Source organism: Oreochromis aureus, linkage group 16 (genome assembly GCF_013358895.1).
Source record: "Oreochromis aureus strain Israel breed Guangdong linkage group 16, ZZ_aureus, whole genome shotgun sequence".
NCBI lineage: Eukaryota > Metazoa > Chordata > Actinopteri > Cichliformes > Cichlidae > Oreochromis > Oreochromis aureus.
In genome coordinates this window covers 32,743,333-32,760,464 of record NC_052957.1, presented here as the reverse complement: position 1 = coordinate 32,760,464, position 17,132 = coordinate 32,743,333, and the positions used below count along the sequence as shown (strand labels likewise).

Below are 17,132 nucleotides of genomic sequence, written 5' to 3'. Positions count from 1 at the left end.
GGCGGCATAGTTAAAACAGTCGATGATATTAACCTGCCTCAGTTTGATTGCCCCCAAGGGTGGTGGAGAATGCCTTAAGATTATACTTCTGGTCCTGACAAAATGGTGGTGGCTGGACATAGCTGGGGACACCATGAAGAAGTAGTGATCGCTATTATACCACTCAGGAAGAAGGAACACTGCTGGAGAAATACCAAGGGTGTAGTTAGTGTGTTGTAATGTAAGTTTCCACAGATGCACAGGTGCAGGCACATAGATGTCTGCACAGACCCTTCACCCATTGTTGCATGACAAAATGTATGTGATTCTGTCAGAAAAGTAAAATCAAGGCACTAAAATATTTTACATGAAAGAATTTCTTGTTTATAAACATTTGTAGGTACTTAAAATGTAATATTTTTAGCTTTACGTGAAAGCTTTACATGGGCGCCTCCTAGGTGAGATGTTCCAGGCATATATTCTAGAGCAGACCCAGGACACGCTGGAGATATTATATCTGTCAGCTGGCAAGGAGCACATCAGTATTCCCCCAAATGAGCTGGAGGAATTGGCCACAGAGAGGGAGGTCTGGGCTTCTCTGCTTAGACTGCCGCCTCTGTGACCTGGACCCAGATAAGCAGCAGAAAATATGACACATTTTCAGGGCTAACAGACTAGCATGTGCATGACGTTACACGCAGCAGCAGATCAGCTTGTCATATAGCAGCAATGGTAGCTGTTTATTCAGGATTCTTTTGTCATGCTAAACTAATCTACAGCCAACCACAGAGCTTATCGCAAAACAGCAAAGTTAGCTGTCTGATTACTGTCCTAATACCAAGCTAATCTACAAGCATCAGCAAAAAAGCAGCAAAATATGTTTCTGTTAGTTTAACATAAAGACTGGAAATGGGGAAAGGATCTATCTAACATCTACAAATGGACCCACCACAGCACTGGGCATGGGTAGACTTATCGAGAACATTCCTCGACTGTTTGATTTGATTTGCTGCAGTGACAAAGGAACGTGTTCATTCTAAGACCTGCTTGGTCTCGATGAGCAACGCAGGACTGCCAACACATTTCTTCAGCACAGTTGTGTTTCCATCCTTTAAAAGGACTCTAGTGAGAACAGTAACCCAAACACTTCAACCAGGTCTTCACTTTAAAATCAATTATTTAGCTTATGAGGATTTGCCTTATGTCAGAAAAACTAATTGATAACCCACAATGAACCTGTGTAAACAGAAACCACAAACCGAGTACTACAAGTCAACACCACAGAGAGCGGAAGGGGTTAGAATGTGGAGGGAGTTTGTCATATGTGGTTACCATGGCAGCAGGTGTATGTGCTGCCAGGGATCTGTGCTAGTCCAAGTGAAGTCACAGAGGCCAACCCTGGCAGCCGCGCACATTCCTCCTCTCTGAAAAAACTGAAACATGTCCTGCAAACACAAACTCACTGACAGACACTCACTCATACATGCTTACAGAGAAAAGCTCACAATCACCTGACAGCTGTTTATTCTTCAGACAGCAACAAACATTTGTAAATGCCACACACACACACACACACACACACACACACACACACGACCAGATACAAGTTTCTGGTAAGTCAGGACACACCCACTGTCTTTGTCAAGCAACATGTCAGCTGGACCGAGCACACTGTAATGATGCAGCACTGCTGCAGAAAACATGCTACAGAGCAACAGAGGCCAGACAAAAGACTGGAGCTAGAATCCAGAAGCAGTTACACTGAAAACTTTTATGTGCACATTTTTTCCCCCAAACCAAGTCCACGACGATTAGCTGGTCTACATCAGTGGAATCACAGTTCATATGATGAAAGTTCATGACTGCATCACGATAACATCACAAACGACATTCCTGCACTGCCAGCAAAAAGAAAACAACAGACACAAATGTTCTACGCTGTCTTGTTCTGACATTATTAAAGAAACACGTCGTTCTCAGTCGTCTGATTGGGTTGTGACTTCATAGACAGTACCTAGTGTCACTAGAAAGATCATAGATAAATATTTTCTTATACAACTTTGATGTGTGTGCAACACAATTAAGATAAGCTTAACTTAGCATAATGACAGGAAACTGAAATCAGCAGCTACATTTGCTGTCTTTATGTTTGGTAATCAGCTGTACATTGGCTTAATTTTAGAGCACTGGTCACACAAAACTTGAAATTTCTAAAAGTCTTTTTGAGGTTTTGGAAAGTTTTAATTTTTACAATATAAAAATAGGAATTTGTGTTTGTGGGCCTTAAGCAAATCTTTTGTGCATCTTGTTAAGGCCCTACATAAAAAGGGAACATTGATAGGCTGATAAATGCAGCCAGTACCGATAGATCAGCAAATAGCTAATAACCGGTCATTAATATTGGCTCGCTGATAAATTGTTTGGGCTCTAATGGACGTAGCCATCATAACGTCACACTCATCTGGAATCTACACCTATCTCTTACATACACTTTATGCTTTGGGTTAATTTAGTATGTTATCTCCCAATGCTAACAGCAGCAGCTCGAAATATAAATAGAGCCATACCATGTGCATATGCTTTAGTGCATTTTGTTTGTAGTGCATTATTAATGTGGTGGAAATTCAGTGGTATTGGGATCAAATTCCATGTCATCCCAAAGAAGCAGTGCTTTTGAGCGAAGGATTCAAACCAGCAAGCACAGTGAGAAAATGGCCTTTGTTGTATCATTTAGGATCTGAATGTCTGTTGGTGCGTCTGTGCACTGCCCTCCAGGCTGAAGCCCAACGCAGCAAAACAAGCTGACATGCAGTCTCTAGAGTTTTCAGATACATCCACCCTGAGGTTAACGCCACACACTACTGCGCTGACACTCATATACACACACACACACACTGCATCTGCCTGGATGACACTAATTTTCCTTCGCTCCTTTTTCAGTACCCTCCCTCACATTTATTTCTTGGCGCTTCGCTTTCTACAACGCGTCAAAACACACTGAGCAGTTTTCCGTGTGTGTATCTCAATCCTCTGCTCTCCTTGCTTCCTGACATTTCTTTTCCCTCTCTGTCCCTCTCTTTTTCACAGGGAAAAACTCAAAGACTGACAGTGACAGAAAGACAGCTGTGCATGTGTTTATGCGGATGGATGCATCAGAGAGCTTTAAACAGGAAGTGATTTGTAGATATAAACAACTCTCCTCTATCCTTGCCCACAGTCCCCCTGCATGGCACCCACTCAACTTTAAACTACTCTGTGTTTTCACTTATTCAAATCCAAAATCCTCTCCATGCTCTAGTGTCTGCAGTTCCAGCACCAGAGACCTTGTCGACTTTGCAGTGAAGGTCACGGTTTTGATGCCCCAAATCATTATTGTCTCTTATCATTAACAGAAATAAGAATAGCTTTAATGCGACCAACGGCCACATTGGTCGCATTAACTCCCTGTCATTATTTCCTACACTCTCAATGATTTAAGTAGTGTCTTTTTCTGTCATTATTTCCTACCTTTAATAAAGTAGTGTAAGTCTGACACAGTGGCTCTGTATGTGAATTTAACCGACACGGACCCTTTATGCAGCTGCTCACTTCTACGCCTCTTTCTCTGCTATTTTAGCTGCTGTCTCTTTAAGACCTGTAAAATTCTACTTTCCTCAGATTGGCCAGCTTCTGGAAGCCTTCTGATGTGCAGCACTCCTCGCTTGTGAGTTGTATTTCCCGTACTTCCAACAAACGTGATTATAGCTCCTTATAAAATACATCCTCAAGTATCAGTCAAGTGATTGCTTCCTTTAAAAAGTTAAACTTCTGATTATAGTCAGATTATTCAAGTTAAACACGATCCATTAAATGTACATACACCAACCCTCAAAGCCATGTGACCTTAATACTTTACCGTGACACACGTGGGACCTTTACTTTGTGTAACCTTGTGAAATACAAAGAGAACTACACACTACATAGTCACAAGTAGCTTCGCGATAGCATAGCTAAAAATACCTGAACCCCTTTTTTCCTTTCTTGTACAAAAAGCTTCTGATGCATGTTTGCAACTGACAGAAATCAATGTAGGCGCTCAATTTAATAACAAAAAAATCTTGTGCTGTTGAACGCCTACTAGCCTACTTTGGCAAAATAGCTAAATGCATTCTCTATTACCAGTGACACTAGTAACATTTTATTTGATTGAGATGCCTTTAGATTATATATTTAAACTAACAGCTGTCAAAAGCTTCTCGCATCCACATTACCAGCAAATTATTCAACCAAAGAACTTCTTTATAAAGAAAAGAAAAGCATGTCTTTTACCCGGTTCAGGGGTTTTTGCACACTGCTCCTTGCCACAGCTTTCTGATCACAGTGAAGTCCATACTCTGACATGGCTAATGCAGACCGTCAATTAGTCTTTTTCCGCCTTGATTATTTTGCTGGAATGCTTTGGGCCATTTTCTTGATGAATGACCCATTTTCAGTCAGGCTTCAAATCCATAACCAACAACATGACATTCTACTGAAGAATGTCTCGATAAGCCTCAGGATTCGTTGGTTCCTTTCATTATGTAAAGTCCTCAATGTTCCAATAGTTAATATCGGTCAATAATGTTACTGTTAGAAAAAGTTTCTTTTAGTTGGATACAGTGTTGCCTTTTCACCAAATATGGTTAGGTACCTTTGGCTTTTACCTGATGTATTTGGTTCACTGTGTTTGTGGGATATTTCAGAAGATACTCTGTTTCTTGCCTCATAGTAGATAGATGGGCTTTCGGATAGATTTCAGAGATTGCTTTATAGCTTTCTCCATTAATGTGCTGAGACCCAAGTCCTCTCACTTTCCTTCTCCCTCTGAGATCCCGTTCCCTCTTATATGGTTCATTTTTATGGGTACACCTTCATAAGGCGAAATTAACCTGCTTCTTCTGGCGCTGTTATTGCAGGTGGCTCCCGAGCTCTTTTCTAACTGTTTTTGCATCAAGTGAAACCCCAGCTGTGTTGAGCAGGTAGTCTTAAAAGGCTAATGCAGGCTTTGGACCCTTGAATGTCTTCCCCTTGCTCCTTCTCCCTTCACCCATCTTCTTTACCATTTTAATTTTTGTTTATTGGTAAATGGACTAGTTCCTTAATAGTACTTCTCTATTCTGCTTGGGCACTCAATGTGCGTTATCGAACTTGCCTCATTCAACCATTCATACAAGCACATACAAGCTTTCTTTCACATGCATTCATACCCTGATAAACACATTGGAGAGCAACTTGGGCTTTAGTATCTTGTCTGGAAACTGGAGCAGCCAAAGACTGAACCGCTAACCCTTTAATGAGTGGATGACCTCCTCTACCTTCTGAGCTACAGCCACCACTATTGATCAAATACCAATATCAATATATCGGCAAATGTCTAATATTGGCCTGCTGATAAATCAGTCAGGCTCCAACGGTTACTTTTTGTACCTATGCTAATTCAATTTGTATTCTGCTTTTTACTACTTCCTATGATTACATCGGATCTTTTTTTTTAAATATTAAAGAAATGGATCTGTTATTTTCACACGATGCTGCGCTGTAAAGCCAGGCACCATAATACATTTGTCCTGTATTCGCTATTTTTTTATTAACTACAAAATTTCACGTTATACTCTGAGGTGAAGAGACATAACTTTTGCCGTCTCTCTATTTTTGAACCCTCCAAGGCCAAAAGACGCACAAGTGTGGAGAAATGATAACAATAACAAGTGTGTGTACAGAGCCACATGTGCTTTGTCTCTTTCGCTCTCACTCACACAAACTCCTGACCAGCAGCTGTGATGAGGTCTGTACTCAGAGAGATGTGGCACCAGTGGCTGAATGATACTGGAAGACAGAGGGCCCTTAGTGGTTAGCAACTGATCACACACAAAATCCACATAACCACAGGGGATGCTTTGTTATTACTCTTGACGGGTTTCCAGGAGTGCAGCGCAAGCAAATCATTGTTCACTTCTCAGCACAGCAGGGGGGGGCAGAAAATTAGAGTGAAGTCAGAACAATGATGCCTTGGAAAACAGCAAAAATCAAAGTGGTGGCAAATGGAAGAAAGTTGCCAGGACTGGCAAGGTTAAGATGCAGAACAAGGAGAGCGGATTGCAGGGGGAAAAGAGGCAGACGGGGATAATGGATGAGAGGCACATTCCTGTGCACTTTTAAACTTTTATGTTTTCACCTCATTATGATTTTAAAGGGCTTTTAAAAGGAGACCTATTATTATTTCCAGCTCTATGTTTTTATTATGATACTCCAGCTACTCAAGTAGCTTTGCATAATTCAGCTTAAAAGAATCCTACCGACCCTTTATGCACTCCCTCATTTTAACCTGACACAAGCCATTTTAGGCTCATTTCACTGTTAATCATTTAGCATTAGACCTTTCCAGACAGCTATTATGTAGCAGTTGTCGTTGCATATGATTCAACTAATATCCCGGATATTCTCTTATCCAAGTTTGGGCCACATAGAAACGTTAGTTTTCCTCTCTGCAGGACTGTCTAGTCCCTGCAATGCTGGCCATTTGCAATGTTGGCTACTTCATGTCAATTCACCATGGCTGAAGTCGGCCATCCGCAGGACACGACACTCAGTGGGGATGTTACATTTCATGATGTTCCCCAAATATTTGTCACAAAGTATAAAGTATTACTTACACGGTCGGAATCTATGATAAACACTTCTTGATGAATATCTTCAGATGTAGAAAATCAGAAAGCCAGCCAAAGGGTCTTTACAAACATTGACATAATTGGGTGTCATTACTGCCGACGTGAATTATAATTTTACTGAATTTACATTTACCCTTAGCCAGCAGTTTTAAATTTCCCTCAGTGTTGTTCTGGCCCCTGAAAGACGATTGACTATGGTTGCTGGTGTCTCCAGCTTCGCATGTCTCAGAACAGAATTGCCAGTTCGCCGAGTGGGGAAAAGCGGTTAGACACATGAACAGGTTGGTGGTGTACCTGGGGCTTGTGTTTAAGACTTTGCTTCCTCCTCACCGTCACCCAGCCATCTTGTTTCCCTGGCTGCTCGGGGCCCTACGCTACCTTTGGATGCACCGACTACAGAGGCCTGGGTAGCTACGGGTTCTTCAAGGGTGCGAAGCTGAGTCTCCAATACAGTGATCCTGGCCGCCAGAGCTCGAATAGCATAGTGGTTACATTATTTGTTTCAGACAGAGCCACAGTCAGATTAATATATCTCCATCAAGTTGCTTGTGGAAAAGAATTAGATAATGCATTAATTCCTGTCTCACTTCTTAAACATCTGTGATGTTCAGGAAACTCGATGGCTCCTGGAAATGCTGCTGCAATTTTAATTTTAGTCAACTTGCGAGGCATCAAGGCTCTACGCTCAAAACACTACAGCAACAGAGATGGAGAGAGATGGTGTCCTTCAGCACTCCAGCAGTGAGCAGTCAGCCAACACGCAGGCCTGTCAGGGAGACATCCAACCAAGCCTTCCCCTGAGCCCGATCCTGAAAACCTGCGTGTGTGTGTGTGTGTGTGTGTGTCTGCGTGTGTGTGTGTGTGTGTGTGTGTTTGTTTTCATTCACTGCTAATCCTATACCCCACTCCCCAGCCTGACTGGCATGTCTACCACAGAGTGCATGTTTTGCCTTCTGGTCTGTTACACAGTAATGCCGTAAGCTAATTGCTGATGGTTTGCTAGGGAAAATTGATATTACAGCCTGAGCCTAATGTGTTTAACTTGATTGAGATTAACGTCCCCTTTGCTGACTCTTTATACGTGATGAAGCAGCGTCTGGCAGCCGCCTCAGCAACTACAACCTGAATTACAACTCATGAATGAGCCTGAATGATGAGGGAGGAACAGTTAGACTTTCAAGTTTTGCTGTGTATTAAGGTAGAGCAGGGCGATATGGCCAAAAACATATATCACGATATATATTTGAAAATTAGCGATAACGATATAACTGACGATATAATTTCTGCGAGACAAAATACAACTCCACAACTTTACTAGCGCAAAAAACCACATCCATTTATTTTCACTTAAACAAGCAGCTGTTTTTTATGTGCATTAAAGCTATATAAAAATGTAACAGTGCAAATGCAAATTCCTTGCTGAAAGTTTAACCAAAAGGCATTTCCAGTAGAAATGGGCTGACATATCCTGAGCATAACCATGTATAATATCCCCTGAAGTTAAAAAAAGGTGCTTTGCAACATTAAACTGCAGTGTGCCAAATAAAAAAGTCAAATATGTATTTTTCGGACCATAAGGTGCAGTCAGATAAATCAAACTTTATTCAACTCATTCTTCTTGCTTCCTCCACTTCTGTACCATTGATTCATTAATGCTGTTTTCTATCACAGCTGCTCTATTCCCATGTTGTTGCAGTATATTAATGACTAACCTGGTATTGTGGATGGATTATCTCAGTTGTTCTCCTGACTGAAGTTTGGTCCGTTTACAGCATCCTGCCATGCGATTGCATTTGTCCCTAACCATCAGGAACCCTCACGTTAACTTTTATCGAGTGGAAAAAAGTTAGCGTTCATCCTCCAGCTTCACTGTGTTTATGTTATGCTAACATAGCTGTGTCGCTAGCGATCGCGTAGCACATCATTACATACCAGCTAGCCCAACTTCAGTAACCCTACAAACGTCACTGCTGTTTAGTTTCCCGTCTTCATTTATGTTGGAAGTGACAGCAGAGCTGTACGTCTTAATTTCAGAAACGTCAGAAATCTCTCAGTCAGAACATGCTATATCATGCTTAGGTAACTAGCGAAACTAACAAGCTAACTACCGCTGACTTCCTGCTAACGTCTAACTCCGTTAAATGTAATAAGTTCTGTTTTCATGGATGCCTGGATGTTAAACTTCATAGTTACACCTGGTAAAGCAGCAATGCTGATCGTTTTATTAGAGATAAAAGAATTTAGACAGTTTTCAACTCGCAGTGATGCTGTGTGTTCGTTTGACTTTGGGACCTGAAGCTACTCCCAGATTTACGAGCACCTTAGTCCGACAAATACGGCAATAACGACGGCCCACTTGCATGTTCTACCAAAAAAAAGTGCTTTGTTGTGTATCTGACGGACAAACACCAAACCAGTTCCACATCACTGAAGTTTCACCATTTTTACAAACCAATTCTGGTTCATCCTTTTCACTCAACTATCCGCTTTCCCCCTTCTCATTCTCCGTTGCCACCATGCTTTTTCGGCCATGTGCGTATGAAAACAAAGGCACTGCGCATGCGTGTTTTACCCATATTCTATCGCGATATTTCATTTTCTTATCGTTGCCTAACATTGTACCGGTATTACAGTGAACGGTATAATATGGCCCAGCCCTATATTCAGACGTCTTTCTGCTGATGTTTTTTTCAAAGATACTCTGGTCTTCACCCAATTTTGTTTCTTAATTTGTATTAGCTAGAAAAAAATTAAAGCGAATGAACTAACAAGCCAGTTTGTGCATTTTAAACCAACTCACATTGCTCCTACTCCACTCTTCTCTGTGCCCCTCCACCCTTAAAAAGCAACAGAGGGCTTTTCTCTGAGGCCCTACACATACAATTATTTGCTTATTAAACTGGAGAAGGAGGACAAGCTATTTCTGGCAACAAGGGTCAAGAGGTGACTGGCTGCTGGAAGGTTTTCAGGGTTTGGATGGACGTGAAACTCTCCCAGATAGATTATGAGGGGAAAAGATGAACAACAGCGGTTCAGAGGTAACAGACATACACTTGTGTCGATCATGACTCCAAACATTTGATCACCAGAGATCAGCAACTACAACACTTGTTGTAGTTGCTTAATAAAAATGTTGTTGCAAATGTGCATGAGTTCTTGTGGTCTGCTAATAAGGTTGCCGTTCTTTGAGAACAGGTTCAGTACTGACACATTACCAGTAACTGCGACACAGACTAGAATAACAAGATTTTTTTTGACTGGATAAAAGTTTGACCAAAAAACTCCAAAATAAACATTTGTCCAGTGACTTGTTTTGCAGGTCATACCTGTCACCATCTCCCCTCACTCCCTGTCTGTACTCAGTGTTCTCACACCTAGAGTGACGCTACAAACGCCTCCTGTGCAGCCGAATATTGTTTGGCACCCATGGGCATTACTTTATATTCTAGTGGAGACAGCAAATTTCTTAAACATATTAAATATGTAAGGTATGGAAAAAGGTGACAAATTTAATGACAGTGTTACGATACTAATTTTTCCATGTACATATACGTTTATATAAGAGCCATTTGATGAATTCAGTTACCTTTAAAGCTGATTAGAGGAGAACAAACTGATATAATGATCTCTGCCGTTAGCTACATTAAAGGTCTTGAGCTAAAAGGTGCAAATGCAGCATCAGTGCAAGAGTTTGGACAAGGACTGACTTAGCTGTCTGTGTGTGTGTGTGTGTGTGTGTGTGTGTGTGTGTGTGTGTGTTTTGATGGGGTGTTCTGCAATAACAGGGGTGTGTGTGTGTGTGTGTGTGTGTGTGTGTGTGTGTGTGTGTTTGATCAGTGTTGGGCAAGTTACTTTGAAATAGTAATTCAATTATAGTTACTAGTTACTTCTTCAAAAAGTAACTGAGTTAGTAACTGAGTTACAATATTCTAAAAGTAATTAATTACTTGGAAAAGTAACTATTACGTTACTTAAAAAAAAAAAAACGTTTAACCTCTCTGTATAATTGGCCATTTTTTACTACTCTTGATTTTCTCTCCACATTTTACCTTTAAAAACTATTTACTTTGCCTTGTTTGGTATCATCCTTTTAGCGCAACCTCACGTGCCTGAATTTACAGTTATGTTCTCATTTTGTCATACTGTATAACCAGAATTGATCTAAAATCAGACAAAAACATAAAATCACAGTAGAAAAGTTATATTTTTACTGTAACAACCATAAACATGTTTAATGAATCATATTTCATAACTTCAAATGCAAATATTAATTGTCAATTTTAAAATCCTATGCACAAGTTTTGCAAACAACAAAGTTATTTGCATCCATTTACCTTTTACCCTTTTTTAAATAACCATTTCAAACTATTTAAAGAACAATCAGCTGTTCTGCATTCAGTAAGATGCCACATAAATTATTTGTGCCACTCCAAAAAATCATTTCTGTCCACTATAAAGGAGAACATCACAGCCTGATACCTGCAGGCCTGACAGCAGCAGGTGTATCACCTCCGTTTCTACCTGGAGACAGCAGTCGCCTCATTGTTCTGACACACAACACAAAACTATCCACAACACTACACACTAACTACACAAGACAACACATTAACCACACACTCCAAACACGCTAAACATCACAAATCTCACATCTCAAAACTCGCTCTCTCTTTTTCTGCTCTCTCTCTTTTCTGCTCTCTCTTTCTCTCTCTCTCTCTCCTCTCTCTTTCTCTCTCTCTCTTTCTCTACGTCACTCCTAAAACTTTTGTTTGTTTTGTTTTATTGCTCATAAGCAGAGAGTGCTTGCTAGCGCTAACATGAGGAAAAAATTGATGAAAAAACGCAGCGTATATATTGTTTATCATGACTCTGGTTTTACGTGGCCTATCAACACAATTTAAAAACTGGCACCTTGTTGCTTTGTCTTTAAGTGGTCATGTGATTGACTTACCACGACTACTTTATTCTTCCTCAGTCAAACAGCAGCACTCATGCGATTGTTTTGCCTCCTTAGCTCCAGGTGTTGTGCTAGACAGCGATCGTGATTACCATCCGCGGGGCGCGCGCAGCTGCTTAAAAGCTGTAGCGTCCAGATTACCACAGCTACTTCCGTGCAACTGATATAACATGCGGTAAGCTGAACACAGCTTCAACCGTCTGTTTGTTGAAAAATAGTAACGGACCGCGTTTCCTTGTTAGTAACTGTAACGCCGTTGTAACGATAGGAATAGTAATTAGTTAGATTACTCGTTACTGAAAAAAGTAACGCCGTTAGTAACGCCGTTACTTGTAACGCCGTTATTCCCATCACTGGTTTTGATGGGGTGTTCTGCAATAACAGGGGTGTGTGTGTGTGTGTGTGTGTGTGTGTGTGTTTTGATGGAGTGTTCTGCAATAACAGGGGTGTGTGTGTGTGTGTGTGTGTGTGTGCCCACAGACATGTAACTTGTGTGGGTGTTGCAGGCACGTGAGCATTTGTTGTCATAGTAATGTGAGATGTGAAGGAAGCAGCCGCGTCCTTTCACTTCACTTTCACTGAAGGTAAAGGGTAACATCTTTCAAGTAAAAAGCTCTGTTGGTTTCATCTCAAGAGATCACAGTTTGTGTGTGTAGACAGAGGAAAAAACGTCTCCTTCACTTTGAACACTATGTCCCTCCTGCTTTGTTTTTATAAATTAAAAGTGCAATCCTCTGACCATGGCTGGACAAGTCTAACAACCTTAACTCTGACAACATCCTGGACCTATTACAGACGATAAATTGATAGAGAAAACAGCGACTGCAGAAAGGAGTGAACCATCAAATAATTTAGGAGTCTTTCTACACTCTGGAGACCAGAGGACCAACCCTACACCCGGCAATCATACTAGAAAATGATGCATAAATCCAGACTTTATCAGTTTTTACATCTCTTTGTATGTTTGAGTCTCTCTGTGGTAGTTTTGAGTTTTGAGGTCAGCTTTAGTGTCTCTGTGGCTGTTTTGTTCATCTTCTTTTAAACTTTGACGAACTTTTAACTTAAAAAAAACAGAGCAGTCATTTCAAATTTCTTAAGAGGCTTTAGTTCTTAATTAATGTGGTTGCTGTTGGGGATGATTTCCAAAGATGTAACACAACAACTAATTAATGCACAATAACTGTCCTTGTCCATACAGTTATATCCACATATTTCTACATGGTTTCTCTACACCAAAAGGTGAGACTATAGCTTTGATATTAACAACCTTTCTTATTATCAGAGGATGTGAAAGGTCTTTTCCTCCCAAACACAGGTCAGCAATGAGCAGTGCATCACAGTCACTTTATGAATCGGGGAAAGTTGGGGTTTTTCGGTGGATTACGATCCGATTTGGTTTCAATCGTTAGCAGTAATTGACATCCTGACACATTTCCATTAATTACGGTGGCTGTCACCGACATCACGCTTCTCCTCCGTCCATCTTTTTATCTACTTCCTCTGCCGGCAGCTGTCAAAGGACTCTGTGTTCAGCTGGGTCACCCAGATGGGGCTGACTCTCTCTGCCTGTGTACACCCCTGATGAGGGCCAGAATCGTCACCATCCCATGTGACTTGACTGCTGACATGAAATATGGGAGTGACCTGATAGCATCAGATGGGAAGTGGACTCAGAAGGTCATAAACCTCAGTGTTTGGCTCTAATGTGAATGAAGGACTACAGCACAAACATCACAATATAAGAACTGGGAGCAAAATTTTGTCTTCACAAACTGAGAGCAGTCACAGTTACAGAAAAAACTAATAACTAATGTATTACACTGTCTGAGATACAAATAAAGATGTTGATTCAGGGGTGTCGAGTAACGTGCATATATACCTCCAAATCCACATTTAGTCCACATTTAGCCCTAGCACTGAAAAAAGGGGGGTTTACTTGAGACACAACACTGGAGAGTAAGACAGGAACCCTGGGAAAGAACAGACAGAAGTAAATGACCCCAAGGCAGATTTGAACCCAGGCCTCACAATAGCAATAGCTTCACAGTATATGAGTCACCTGCCCACCCAGGTGAGCTACACCAGTGATACGGAAACTATGAAATTTTAGTGACGATTGATCTCATTTATTCATTTCTTACATTGTGAATTTTTCATACAGGCAGGAGAAGAAGCTTAACCCTCGTAATGTCCTCCTGATTGCCACACTCCTTTTGTCCTCTGGGGTAAAAAATGACCCCAGGACAACAGGAGAGTTAAAATTGTACTTAAGTAGCTCGGTACCTGGAGTTTGAGCACTTATTAACATACACTGCTGCTACAAGTCAGGTGACATGTGAGCCGAGGTGGAGAGGATCCTGCTGAGCAGATATGTTAGACATCCCTCGAACACGATCCTCCTCACTCTGCTCCTTGTGAAAGTTTAGTGACCTGCAATCCGAGCACAGGTGAGGCTGGAGCAGCATGTCAGAGGTCAGGGGGCCAGCAGGTGAGGGGTCGTTCCAGCGTAAGCCGCAGTGAGATTGAGTTGAACCAGGTAACATTTATTTACTGTGTGAGCCAGGATGGAAGTATGCGTAGTGCAGGGAAGCACAGTGAAGATGATCTTATCAGAGCATTTCATCCATAAACAACTCTCATTCTTCTACCCTTGCTGTGCACGATCCTCTCCCTGCAGCTGGCTCAGAACTGTGCATACTTTGCTCAGCTCATCTGTTTGTTCAAATGATAAAGACGCAAACTGTGGACGTTTACGTGATGCACATGTTACCTAAAAGATAAAATACACTATAGGCATTATAAGCTGGAAGTGTGCCATGACATGCGTGGGTGCTGGCATGCATCCGCGCCATTTAAATTCTTGGATAGCACTGGGAAGGTGCAGTGGTCCGTGAACCCTGGCGTCACAGGGACTGGAAAGTCAAAACATTTAAAAGCAAGCTGTGAAATTTTATTCCCAAAATGTTTCGTCCCTGCAGCTTCACAGGCTTCCTCCTGAGGAGGCGTGTCACTTGTTGAGCCATTTCCCAACCCTGAATGAATCAAAGTGGATCCAACGGATCCAGTCAGGGATTGGCGTTCGGGCTCATGTTCTCATGACTTAACGGGAAAACTGACCCAGAACAACAAGTAATAAATGAATAAATAAACAGTGTGGCAGGCTGGGTTGGGGTTACACTACCTTAATGATGCTGCTCCGGCGAGGTGCCGCCTTCACCGACTCCAGCAGGATGGTATCAGTGTCCTGGCCGCCGCCGCCGCCGGGGAGGATGACACCGCTGCGCCGACCGCGGGGCGCTCTCTGTGGAATATAGTCGGGCGCTTCGTCGCTGCACAGCCCATCTCCACATCCATCACGCTCAGACATGTCGACGAGGATACGGAGGAGTTGATTTAAAAGTAATTTGAGAGGAAAAATTAATCAACTCGTCGGATCTGACCCGAATAAAGTTTGCCTCTGCTGAGCCTGGATGCCATTTAAAGATGAATCGAGTCCTGTCTTCACCCGAGCACCGACAGCAGCAGCAGCTCTGTCCGCCTGGAGGAAACTAAGCACCCCGGTTTCCTTGATTGTGAGCAGACTCTCTCAGTCGCTAAGCACAAATCCGCGCTGACTTCAGGCTGTTAGTCGGAGCTGATCTCCACAGTCCATGCCCGCTCCAATCAGAGCATCATATGCGCGCGCAGACACACTTGGATGAAAGCTGAACTGATGCGTCCCCCGAAGACGCGCAACAAGTCCTCTCCGTCTCCCGTCCGCCTCCTCTGCTGCTCGAACAGCGGGACTACATGGGAGCGCGCGTAAAGCTTGAGGGAGCGCCTTTCCTTTCTTCCTTTCTTTCTTTCTGCTACTGGAGAGAAAATGTTGGAGGACACTTCAGAGTAGAGCCTGCGTGGCTGCGCTGCTCCCCTGCCTTCCTCCCACAGCTCGAGGACGTCAAAGTGCGGAGAGGAGCGAACCTGAGCCTCCTCGCGGTGCGTCGCTCTCACTGAAACAGCCGCTCCGGCTGTGCTGACTGCACTCAGGCCAACAACAGCCCACTTTTGACGAGGACGCGGAACACAACTGACAGTCGCGCCGCCTCTTGCCCGCGAACCCCTCCCTTCACCGCTTCTACCCAGCTCCTCCCACACGCCGGCCAAAAAGCACGAATGACGCGCGGAGCAGCCAGTGCGCGGGGCGGCTGGGGAGATCCGAGCCACTCAGAGCCTCCGATAGGTGGACGACCGAGTTCACGGGACCGAGAGAGACTCCTAACACTTGGTGGGGAGGAGCTGACAGGACATTATGTGGGATAATGTATTGTTTGTATTTCCCAGCTGAGCCTATATTTAAACCATTTTATCCGCACAGAGTTAACAAATCGTGTCCGATGTGCTGAAATGGATCATATATTTGATTCTAATTAAGCTCAGCTTTCTGGATTAGAGGAGGAACAGATGTTACGCATTCAGTTTAGGCAGGTTTTCAGTGTAAATGAATGAATACTTTTTTAAAATGTTGTTTTTGGTGTTTTTCTTTGATTGACATCAAAACTAGATGCAAGCAGAGCAAAAGACAAATGATGTGCTGACTCTGACTATAGTCTGATGTTTTCAGGACCCAAAATTTATAAATAAACTGGCCAAACAATAACAATGAATAACAAAAGTAAAATTTAGGTTCAGGTCTCATATGATGGAAAAATAGCTTTTATACCTAATGCTGTTAGACACCACAGGCTACACATATAACTCCCAAATACTGTAGAACATGGCCTGAAAACCAGATAATGAAACTAAAATAAAAACATTTCCAGTGAGCCTCTGCACAGAATCTGATCTTCTTTTTTTAGTGTAAAACATATTTTTTGACCCACTGAGAGGAATGCGGGGAAATGGGAATTTCCCATCCAAACAAACCATTTCATCAAACTATCCAGGACCAACCCGTCTTCTGGGTTTCATGGTCAGGCAACTGAGAACTGAGACAGAACTGAGCTTCAAGCCTGACCTATGACCTCTGACCTTTTATCATAGTCCAGTGGATGCTGATTTAGAGTGACAGGCAACCAGTAATGACTAGTGCACAGGTGCAATAAAAGTGTGTTACATTATTCATTCATTACAGCAGCAGCCTCTTCCAGCGAGGTCAGAGATCAGGGTCAAAGAGGCAGCAACAGGGATTTACTGCTCGCTCAGTGACGTATAAACAGGGTGAACTGATGCAGACAGATGCCACAAAGTATCCGCAAAGATGGATGCAAAACACCCATCCATTAATTGTCTCGGGCGAGGTAAACCCTGGACAGCTGACAGTCCAACACGCACGTCCTTGGACTGTGGAAGGAAGCCGGAACCCCAGCCAACCACATTATTCAAAGCAGGTGACAGGTGCTGACCACCTCACCACTCTGCGCCTGGATGTGAACCATGTATTTTCCTGAAGCCAATTAACTCCAGTCTCTCATTTATAAAAGTATTTGAACGCTTTGCTGTTTCGTTAGGCTGAGGTCAGATGCATCCCTTGATAA

The 17,132-nt window shown here is 42.5% G+C and overlaps 1 protein-coding gene across 1 annotated transcript in view; it reads right to left on the bottom strand.

Annotated features, from left to right (window-relative positions):
- The window catches only part of plcl1 (phospholipase C like 1), a 136,773-nt gene extending 120,586 nt beyond the window's left edge, over positions 1-16,187 (bottom strand). The window contains exon 1 of the mRNA XM_039599940.1: positions 14,801-16,187. Coding sequence (XP_039455874.1) covers positions 14,801-14,986 — 186 coding nt within the window. The 5' untranslated portion in view covers positions 14,987-16,187. The remainder of the gene's footprint in view (positions 1-14,800) is intronic.
- Between the last annotated feature and the right edge of the window lie 945 nt (positions 16,188-17,132).